At 39.9% G+C, this 11,731-nt stretch overlaps 1 protein-coding gene across 1 annotated transcript in view; it reads left to right on the forward strand.

Annotated features, from left to right (window-relative positions):
- Positions 1-9,356, forward strand: part of AFF2 (ALF transcription elongation factor 2) — a 325,935-nt gene extending 316,579 nt beyond the window's left edge. The window contains exons 20-21 of the mRNA XM_062584442.1: positions 2,986-3,200; positions 7,723-9,356. Coding sequence (XP_062440426.1) covers positions 2,986-3,200; positions 7,723-7,844 — 337 coding nt within the window. The 3' untranslated portion in view covers positions 7,845-9,356. The remainder of the gene's footprint in view (positions 1-2,985; positions 3,201-7,722) is intronic.
- The last annotated feature ends 2,375 nt before the right edge of the window (positions 9,357-11,731 follow it).

The raw sequence follows: 11,731 nt of genomic DNA on the forward strand, positions 1-11,731 counted from the left end.
ATGACTATATGACTTCTGAGGAACCTAATAAGGAAAAAAGTTAATAGAGCAGTAGAAGGGAGTAGATGTTTAGCACAAAAAGAACTTAAGTTTTTAAACAGAACTTGTTCTGAGTAATTGCAAAACCAGAAATTCTAGTATTTTGTTTAAGGAAAATTCTTCACAAATACTATCTTTGGTTCAAAATATTTTGTTTCAGTGTGCTTTTTTTATGCGATTAAGTGTAGATTATTACACAAACTAAAGCATTTAAGTAAAAAACCCTTCTGAACAAAAACAAACAGAAAGATGTTTTAACATTGGAAAAATAAATCCTAAATTAAAAGACCCAATATTATGCCAGATTTTCAGTGAAACATTGTATTGCAATAGCATATTATATCTCTCCAGCAAGGCCTGCATAAAGTTCCCATGCCAGAGTAGACCACTGGTGCATTATAACTCTTTTCTTTTTCCATAAGAAATGGCTTATACCTCACATTGTCATGGAAAGCAAGTTATCTTTTTAGTCCCATCATGAAATGCAGCCCTACAGAGTATGGGCTCTGCAAGTAACAACTTCTCCCCTGTGTTACTCAAAGGAACTGGTAAGGTGCCCAGGATTTAAAATCAGTGAGTGTTGGCCGAAGGAGAAAATTCTTATCCAGCCACAAAGAAAGCAGCTGAAACCCAGCATTTGGGTTAGCATCACTTCTACATGATACCTGCAGTGTCTTTCTGTATGCTTGGGAGAAAAGCAAGTAAAGGTCTAACAGCCTGGAAGTGTACATCTCAGAGGATATAAGAGTAACTGACTATGACAAGGCCTTATTATTATAAGAGTATTATTGTGACACCTGTGAACCCACATGCAAAGACCGCAGCCCATGCGTAGGCCTTCTGTTGCCTCTATCTGGATTCTCAAGAAAAACTCCCCAGCTGGCTCAGAGAGCTGACAGTCAGTGTTTCCTGGTGCCCTCAAGGATTGCCATGAGCCTGGTGCTGCAGTGGGGAGCATGTGTGCTGTAGTCCCCAGGGCTACTAGGTCTAGAGTTTCCTCATAACACCCCTGTAGATTCACACTAGTTGGTAAGAGAAGTCACACCACAGAGAAAAGACCAAACGCCACCAGGGTATCGCCCCACTGGAGACAGATCAGCAGTAGTCCAGGATGGGGCAACATCAGGATATTCTCAAATTTTTTTTGAACAAAGCAAAATTTATCCATTGCTATGAAGTGTCATCTGGCTCAGGATCTCATATCATCAAAAATCTCAGCTTGGCTTCCTGGAATTTCTGGCCATTTTTGTTTGAAAGGGTTGTGAACCTCTATGAAGTTGGCCTGAGTTCCAGGCTGGCAATGAAACAAATTTTCCTTGGTTTCATTACAGAAATGTTTCCCACCTCTAGTGACAGAAAGCACAAAATAGAGAGATTTAATAGACTCACCGCAGTAATAATGGCTGTGCACAACAGGGTAAATCCAATGAACAATGTGCTTTATTTGGCAGAAGCGTCTCAGCTTGTTGTAAGTGGTTCTAACAAAATACTCTTGGTCCCCTCAGATACTTTATGATTTTTAACTGCTCCCAGACCTAATCAAGTATAGCTCAGCTTTTCTGTGCATTAAAGACACTGTGGCATGCCAAGCAACCAGGATGTTCTGAGACTTAAAAATAAAACGTTTGTGCCATAGGATATGCTTCAACTATAACACATAAGCTGTATGAAAAAGGTACAAGCTGCTGAACTAACTTGGACCTTTAGCTCCAGAAAAAGGCTGTATCTCATCTTGAGGAGCCTGTTTTTGAGCACAGAGAAGAGTAGGAAAACAGTTGGAAAATGTGCAGCAAAAGCTAATGTCAGAAATGTCCTTTAACCCAGGGCTATGCCACATGTGGCAGGCTTCTTGTTGTACAGCATCTACGCAATGTCACATCACAGCTCTGTTCCCATGTTTCATGTCTATGACCATCGACAGTATTTATCAAGCCAAGAGGAGCCATTGCATTCTGGGGTTTGCTTAGGGCCACTAATGAGACTGGGTGAGCTGTGTGCTGTTTTCCAGCATGGAGCATCAGTGACCGCCCATCTCGAGAAGGGTCTGGACATTCCTGTCTGGGGAGTTTGGGCATCTCTGTTTCATGCAAAGAGTGCCAGGAGCACCTTGGCCCAAGTGTATGTCATAGCAAATCAAATTTATTTGTTTAGTTAAGTGGCTCTAAATAAGGGCAAGAGAAGAAATTTTTGGAACCCATAATCTTGTTGGCTGAAACGAGTTTTCAAAGAGAGCAGCTGTACGTGAGCATTCAGCACTGTACAGCTCTAAACATAAGAGATTGCTGTGCTGACCTCCATGCTGCCTGAAGCCAGCAGGTGATTCCTAATTGCTGATGTTAGAATTAAAGGAAAATCTGTATTAGAACATTAGTGCTGCAGTAAGTAGGTAACTTAAAACACAGCTCTGTATAAAGCTGTGCAGATGAACTTTAGGCAATTATAAACAAATCTCCATAGCCAGTCTTAGAGAATCCGATAGACATACTCATAATCCTACAGTACCTTCAGCTCCTAATACTGCTCTGCAGGGTGCTTTTAAGATTTGCACTTTGCTTATTGTGTTGACTGCATTTGGAGCAAACTGTCATTGTGGTTTCCACAAAATGTTTTGATGATAAGCCAATATTGCACATTGAGTGTTTTCTAACTGCCATAGCAGCTTCTGGCAGCAGGTAGAAAAATCATTACAGCTATGAGATACTTCTTTCTCTGAAAGATTGTTCAGTTTTTATGATAGATGTATATTTTTTTAAATAACAAGTTCATTTGTAGGGAGAATTAAATCTCTTTTATTTTCAGTCAGCCCCAGTTTATAAGCTGTCCTCTGTCATAAAATGAGGAGATACAACTGCATGTTCTCCTACAGCTGGGATGTGGAGTTTTTTTCGCAAGTTCAGGGTAAGCGGTGTGCCTGAGTGGGACTCACTCTGCTTTCGCCTCTTGCAGGAGCACAGAAACGCCGTCACCCATGTCCCTCAGCCCATCCCCAGCCAGCTCTGCCGGGAGCAGTGCAGGCACCAGCGGCTCTTCCTCAGCAGGGACCATCACCATCCCTCAGCGCATCCACCACATGGCTGCCAGCCACGTCAACATCACCAACAACGTCCTGCGGAGCTATGAGCACTGGGACATGGCTGATAAGCTCACTAAGGAGAACAAAGGTGCCCTGCGCCACTGCGTCCTTGTCCTGTTTCACTCATCAGCATTAGATTTCTTTTTGTCCTAACAGGAATTGTTGGGGGTTGAACCTAGAACCGCCCCATCTAAGAGCACAGCTGTGACAGCTTGAGCAAACAGACCAAATCTGCTCATTGGTCACCATAGCCAATTTATGTCTTCCCTTGTCAAGCACAGGGGGAGATATGTGTAACATGCTGAATGCAGGGTTGTCAGAGCAGCTGGCAAATAATTTAGCAGACATGAGCCCCAAGTGATGAGGGCTTTGGAGTCTGAAAATTTGTTCACAGTTTCAGCTTCTCTTGGAGCACAGAAGTTATTTCCAGACTGCTCTCTCATCCAGTTTAAGACTATTAAAATGCTAGATAGGGTAATAAGCAAACATCAGATGTTACGTTTATGCAGGGAGTCTGATTATGACATGTCTACTGAAAACTGTGGCCTTGGCTGCCCTGATTGGATTGCAAATCCATTTATTTATTTCTAACAGCAAAACGTAAGTCTTTACCATGATTGTTCCAAGGAGTTTTGGCAAGTGGTTTGTGACTGGGTTATATTGACTAGAGTGGAGTTGCAGAGATGTAACTAAAGCACAAATTTGCCCTATTGCTGGCCAGCTGTGAACTGCCCCCATGGTAATGTAATTATTGAGGTTCCAGCGCGGGCTTGCGCAAATCATTGACAAAGCTTTCTTTGATACTGGAGGTGCAGAGCCTAACTGGGAAATAGTCTCTTTGTGAATTGGCTCATTCTCTTAAATTATACTGAAACTTCAGATGGCTGACTTTTCCCGACAAACGTGTTCACTGTATGCAGTTTGATCTTACTCCCATTAATGTCAGTGGCAAATTTCCACTGATTTAGAGAAACCAAGCTTGAGATTTATAGGGTTTTATGTCTGAATAGTAGGTCATAATGATCTATCCCTGGATGAGGAACAATAATAGAAGTTCTGTCCAGTCCTCCCCACTGCTTCTTGTCTTTGTTCACATTCGTTAATTTAGTAGCAGTGCAGTCATTTTGGATTTTTTCCATAGATGCATCCATTTTCATAAAATGTAAAAGTGAAATGTACTGCAGAATATTATAGTGAAAATGCAAGAGGATGCTCTGACAGGAGAATGAGATGGTGATAATCTTGTAATTAGCCCTGTGTGTTGTGGAGTTGTTAAATGTTCTGCTTGATAGTGAATCAAAATAGCTCAGGCATTCAGCCAGCAGACAGCAAACATACCCAGACACTACTGTTATCAATCCTGGAGCTGGATGAGATAAAAAATACTGAATCTTTTTCTGAATTTTTCCCCTCTATACTCTTCTTTTTCTCATTTAGATTTACAATCAAATAAACCCAATTCTACAAAGTCATATAGGAGTAATCTTTATTCAGATGAGCAGTCCCTTTGATTTTAGTGGGATTGGATATATGAATAAGGGTTTCTCATGTGAGCCGGACACCTAGGATTGTGCCCTATTTGGTCATATCTTTACTTGTTTCATAAACTACGCTGTACTCACAGTGAATGGAAAGTTTGTGTTGCTTCAAATCTCATTTAAATATAACTATAATCTCGTAAGTCATTGGAAAGAGAAATCAGATGTTCATACATGTTATTGCATGCCTGTCTTTACAGTCTATCTGGAAAGACATTTCATTCCTAATTAAATTTTAGATTTAAAGTTGCACACTTAAACTACAATTTGAAAAAAGCATGGTGTAACAAAACAGAAGTACATAAGAACAGCTGCCGTAGTCTGCAGGTTTCATCATATCACATGATGGATTTCATTACGTGAGGATATATTTAAGACCTTTTGACAAGAGAAATAACGTACTATTTTATGAAATCTAACTGTAATGGTAGTTTGTAGCAGTTTCCACTTGCATCTCTGAAATCACTCAAAACACATGCATCTTAGTTGCTGGGACAGGGCTCACTCCTTACTCCACAGCTACCTCTAAGCCACCTTTACCGGCTGGACTGGCAGCAAACAGGACAGGTGCAAACCATATCCTCTGCCCTAAGTCCCAACAATGTATAAATCTCTTGGTCTCTGTTTATTTAGGTTTACGCTTTCAGTTTAGGCATTCAGGTCGTTATAAAAAATGAGATTTTTTTCCCTTGGAAATTGGAGTCTTTTTTTGAAAAAGCCTGTTTAACTGAAAACCCAATATTCAGTCAAAAATCAGACCTAGTGACTTATTTTTTGGTGGTAAGCTCACAATATTTCCTCTTGTCCTCTGAATCACAGGGGGTGTCCTGCTCAAGAACATGTCCCTGATGAGCTATTAGAGCTTGAGGTAAAAATGTGGCCCAAGCATTCTAATATATAACAGCCTAGCAGGCTGCTCCTGCTACCATAGTTGTTTCTTAGGTTATGCCCATGCAGACACAAGAGACCTCTTCTGCATCACAGGAGCTACATAGCCACATCAGTGAGTCTGTAGCGCACCCTCCCTGTGTGCATGGCTGCCACCTTTGGTTTTGTGCTCCTCTGAGTATGCCAGCAGACCTGCAGCTTGGACTTGACTCATGTCCGGCTGGCTAAGAGCAGGAGGCAGATCCCTTTCTTGTGAGCCTCCTATAAACATGTACCATTAAAGTAAAAAAGCATAGCAAGAAAGAGAGCAGCACAACTATGACCTACCAAGCTGATCTGGATTGAAAAACAGAGGAACACACAGCAAAGTACCTTTGGTTGAATTTTCCATAGTTGGTGGAGTTTAGGGCATGCCGGGGAATGGGAGTAAGTCATAAAATGTGCCTCCGTAGCAGAGCAGCCTAAACTTCACCCTTCCCAAAGCCAACCCATGTGCTAGTCTGTGCTGGATGACTGTCAGAGCTGTTCACCCATTATAGCATCAAACTCTCCACTGATTTTACAAAATCGAATTTTTTTTAAAGCTTCTAAAGATAGCAGCACTTTTGCTCTGCAGTAGAAAACCATCAGCTCTGTAGTGATGAAGGCCTGTTATTTCACATATAACTTAAATAAGTGGCTTTAGCGTTCATAGCTTTTTCAAGAAATAATTTCAGATCGGCAAACTGAAATTAGTCTTCAAGCTGAATTCCCAGTGTTTAAAGCAATTATTGTTTATTTGAGCCTAGAATTAGATCGCTAGAACGCAAGCAAGACAGTACATTATTTCACTTCTAAATGTATTGATTTCACACTAGAGGAGGGGAATAAAAGACAGAGGAAGGAAGATTAAAAGTAACTGCTGGCTACAGAATCATAACATGACTAGTGATATCCCTAAGCTTTCTTTATGCTTGCCTCCAGCCATATCACTTTGTGCTGTGATACAGTTGTAGCTCCCAAGCTGACCAGGGTCAGGCTGTCAATACTTGGATAGAAGACATAGAAGACATAGAAGATGGTTCAAAGCAGAACTTACATGCAGAAGTACTGATAATGATTTTGTATCCAGCATCTGCTCTTCAAGACTGCAGCCAAGACAGTGTTAGCTGGCTGAGTGCTGAGAGGACTAGATTTTAGATGGGATGCAAGTGTAGGGGCTCAGCCACTGGTTGTCATGATAGTTGGTTGCCATCTATACTCTGAGGGGCTTCCAGTTGAGGAGGGTTCCCATCTCCTAGTTGTCATTTTTCTGCCATGTTCCCTCTCTCCCTTTCTTCCTCCCCCCATCCCCTGGGGCTTCTGAAGCTGTTACAGGATGAGCAGATGGCCAAAGCTGCTGCAATGGCAGTAACAGAAAGTGGAGGATCTCTTTAGGATCCAGACCAACTCTTCATGCCCAGGAGGGAGTACAGCATGAAGAAAATAAGTGTCATAGTTCATTGCCAGCTATTCAAATCATACGGTCAGCAAGTCTAGACTACTCTTAAAAAAAATTGAAAATGAAGATCATCAGAACTAAAGTAAGACCGTTGGTAACCACGCATACCATGTTTTGGTTGACTTCCAGCCTGGATAATCTAATTTGGTCTATTTAAGAAGTACATTGTTGCCTTTGTTTAAATTCTTCAATTTTAAAATCCAGTACAAAATGAGTTACAGGATATCAATTTTAAATTTTAGAGTTTGACCCTAAAGAAGATTATAAGGTGAAGTATTCTGTGACAGATTTCTGTGATGAGGTGATTTCTGTGATGTGAGGGCAATTGATTCTTGGACAACTTACCTAGAAATGTCCTTTCCATCACTTGCAATCTTTAGGATGAGCCAGGAGATATTTCTAAATGATAGGGATGGGTTCAAAGTCATAGACTGAATGGAGAAGTTGCTGGGGAGGTTCTTTGCAGTGTTTTAAACAAGACTTTAGACAAGATGTCACCATATAACCTTCTGACCTTGACACTAGGAGCCACCTTAATGCAGGCCTTGTGTATGAGGAGTCTTTTCTACAGACCATGTGCTCGTGTGTACAAGGTCTTGACAGCTCACTAACTGCAGTGCTGCTAGTGAGTACGAAATTGTCATAATACATGTATTTCTGTACGGTTGCCTGAAACAATGACTTCTGTTTCCTGTGTATTGCAGAATTCTTTGTAGACCTGGACTCAGTGATGGGACCCTTAACACAACACAGCAGTATGACCAATCTGGTCCGTTATGTTCGCCAAGGACTCCACTGGCTCCGCATTGAGGCTCATTTATTGTAGTGACTGCTGCCCTGTTCATAACATCCCCATTGCTCTACCTCTACCAGCGCACAGACGATCACTGGTGGAACTCCACTCATTTCTGGAAATTTATTCATGTAACTTCATTTTTATTGCCTTTTTTAATATCCTATCTATTGGAAGTAGAAGTCACCAGAAATGGAACTTCTGACTCTAGCAGTATGTGTTGTACCATCTACTCATTTTTGACAATTTTCTATGCCTTGTGTCTCCTGGATCCTGCCATCCTTATGTGCTTTATGGAACGGTACATTTCCTGCAGTATTGTTTTAAGTCCATGCTGCCTTCAAGTGAAAACAAAAAAGCACTTTGAGAAGATACGGATTCCTGAGAAATAGTACAAAGCATCTTAAATATTTGAGGATATATAAGAGAAGTCCCTTCTGAAATAAATTAGTAGAAGTTATAGCTATTCACTCAAAATCGCCTTCTGAATCTGAACCAAGCTTTTCAGCACTTAATACTGGCATCATTACGTGACACAGTACATCATTGCTAAGATTTCATACTTTCTATAGGCTTAATCTCTAAAAGAGAACATTGAATATCTTACAGGTACATAGTGTAAGATCACCAAAGGTGTTAGGAGGTAAAAGGTGAAGGAATGCCTCATTTAAGAAACATGACACACTATGCAATGAGGTTTTGATATTCTATTCTACCTGTTTATTGTCATCTTCATAATTTCAGTAGGCAGCACAATGCAGTTTTTAGACAATTTCAAAATATTAGCTTTCATAGTCTCCTCTACCATTCCGATGCTAATCTGTAAATTTTCTTTCAGTTTTACTGTTTAATCTCAAAGGTTTTTCTTCACAGAACAATCTCTTCTTGCATAGTGACTCAGTGAAAGCAGATGTTATCAGGAGCACTACACTTTAAGCATCAATATTGTATGTAAAAGTCCATTAATAACTGTATGCACATTTTTCATGAAATTCTCTGGAAGTTTAACTAACCAGCTACTGTTGAAAAATTATAATTCCATATGGCATCAATTTACACCTGTTTTGTTCATTTCAGAGCATTAGAAACAAACAGTATTATATTGCTATCTTGAAAACAATGACAAATTAAATAAAATCACCAGATTTACCCAAAAGAAATATAACATTTGTTTAATAATGGCAATGAATTCTTCAGTCAAATTACCTACTTTCCAAGCTCTGCATCTATTTACCCATGCTGTCATGTTTCAGACTATTATTCTAATGTATGAATAATAATGAGACAAATCAGATAGAATTTCAAAGCAATTGTGAATAAATTAGACCATTTCACATTTGCTCTTTCCTCCTCTTCTTTTCCCCTGTTATAAACTGCACTGCTGTTTTGGTACCACTGCAAGATGCACTGGTGCATGAAACAAAGCAAAATGAATTTTTATCAATATTTCACAAGACTTTAAATGGTCTCATCTCATCCTTGGTGTAATGCCTGCATACCTTACTAAACTGTAAATTCCATTTCTATAAACTGAAAATGCTCACAGCAATGTAAATATTATTCTGTCTCATCTCATTGAAATAATACAATATGTGTATTAAATGCTATCCAGATATTAGTTAATTGCAATTACCTTCTGCTATATAATCCTGTATGTCCTTTAATCTGGTGAGTTATTGGATTCTGCTCACTGGGTTGTGACCAGATAAATAGGACAAATTTCCATTTAAAAGGTTCAGACTGTTAGGATTTTTAGAGCAGGCCTTGCATATTTGCAATAAGAGCAGCTTAAGGACTATGCCCAGTGCACATTTAAGGCAAACATCACTGTAGCAGTTGTATGTTAGTTTCCTTTAATACTGGCTTCCCTTAAAAATCAATAATTCCTAATACTTTGTTCCACAAGGGTGTATTGTAAATGCAGCCAAGGGCTCATTAGAGAAATCATCCAGTTTGGGGTTGTCTGCAAAGGACATTTGCAGAATGTGCACATCCTGGGTTATCTGCACATTCCTGTTCCTACAGCGATCGATATATATACCCTTATCTATTCTTTGAGGGTTTTGGTAACCTGGCTGAAACATGAATCGACAGCATTTGTCACGCTGATCCTGGCCCCAGTAGCTAATGAACAAAACCACAACAGTGAAACTATTCAGAAATGTAGAATAAAGGGGGGGGGCGTTCTTCTTTCTTTTTTTAAAAAAAAAAAAAAAAAAAAAAAAGGAGAAAAGAAAGTACTTGCAGAAGGTTTTCTTTTTATTTAAGCAGAGTGACTATTTGAGATGAAGTAGTGGTGGAGTGGTTTTGTCATAAGCCAAAGTTTTCCATTCCTTTTACAAGATCCCACTAACGGGATTCAGTAACTATTTAGTATAATTAAGTGCATTGCCTTCACTTTTTTCTTTAATGTAGACTGAAATCCTAGACAGCTGTGAATTTATGAAGATAGGTACATCTTGAAATACCATCTTCAGAGACAAGACTGTTCAAGGAGTTAGCTGCACTCAGTCAGTGAAGTCAGTGTATTATTTTTTCCCTGTTGCTTGTAGTAAACAAACTCCTATCTCTAAATTCAGCGTATGCTCACAATCTTTTGCTTAAACAGCTTAAGGAATTAGCCCACCTGATTTTGCATCCTGCGACTTAGTTTGAAATGTATGCGGAATCAATGGCATGATAAGTCCAGCAGTCTAGCCTAGGATCACAAGCCAACTTACTATTTAGCAGTCTTGTTTCAAAAGCAGCCTAGGAACAAATTAAATATAGGGAGTGAATTACCTTCTTATCCCTGGGGATGATGTTTCTTTTGGGTTAGTTATTGAGGATTATTGCACTTTTACAGGCACTATATTCATCTCATTTCAAATGCCAACATGTCATCTTTGTGGAATTGTTTTACCCCTTAAAATATTATTTCAAACAGAGTTAATCAAATAAGATTGTTTGTTTGTTGTGAGCCACGGGGAAACCACTTGCATTTGCTTCAGCATTTTCTGTGTCTGCTCTTAACATTGCCCACTGCAGACATTCACAGTCGTGAACCAAGCACCAAAAATTAGAGGACTGGCTTCAAATCATGCCTTTCCTTTAAATAAACTTTTTAGGTTCCTATATTTGCCCTCTGGATCATGGGGCTTTGAGGATGAATTCAAGACATGTTTTCAGGCATTTCTCAAGCATGCTGAGGGCCAGAAAATGACACATTTATTTTGAATGATGATAAACTGAGACACTGATGCAATTGCTTGATTTCTGCAGCTGGGCTTTAAGAAGGACTCTAAGCTCCATTTAAAATTGCCAGAGCTGACAAGACTGTCATTTGTGTCCTGTGCTTCAGGAGGTTTGGAGCAATAACCATAGCTCAGCAGTGAAGACAGCATGCAAAGCAAAGGGCTAAACACAAACATTTGGGAGCTCCATTAGTACAAGATCCTAGGGCAGCAAAGTCCTAAGTGCTTGAGTGAGGCATTTACATAGCACTTAACCTCCATGTCAAGAGCTACAGTAGGTCTTAAGTGAAGCATTTTACCATGTGCAGGCGGAATATCCTGCTTTTAGTGCAGTGAGCTCCTCCAGCCATGTGATGTGCACTTGGAAACACAGTCCACAAGAGCAGGGCTCAAAAGCTTGAAATGATGTATCCCATACGGGCGATGTTCCACTGGACCATGTCCCATTGGTTGCTAGCCTCAGCTGTGCTCAGGCAGCTGCTTTGGAAGGACCAACTGCGCTTCCCACTCTAGAAAACTAACAGCAGGGAAAGTTCACACTGAGCTTAGCTAGCCAGGTTTGGCCCAGTATTTGTGGGTTTATTTTATTTTATTTTATTTTATTTTATTTTATTTTATGTACTTAGCCTTTTTTTTAGTCATTCAGGTTTAGCTTGCAGCCTTTGTTTTTTGATAGTTTGATTGTAC

The sequence above is a fragment of the Rhea pennata genome, chromosome 11 (genome assembly GCF_028389875.1).
Source record: "Rhea pennata isolate bPtePen1 chromosome 11, bPtePen1.pri, whole genome shotgun sequence".
Classification (NCBI taxonomy): Eukaryota; Metazoa; Chordata; class Aves; order Rheiformes; family Rheidae; genus Rhea; species Rhea pennata.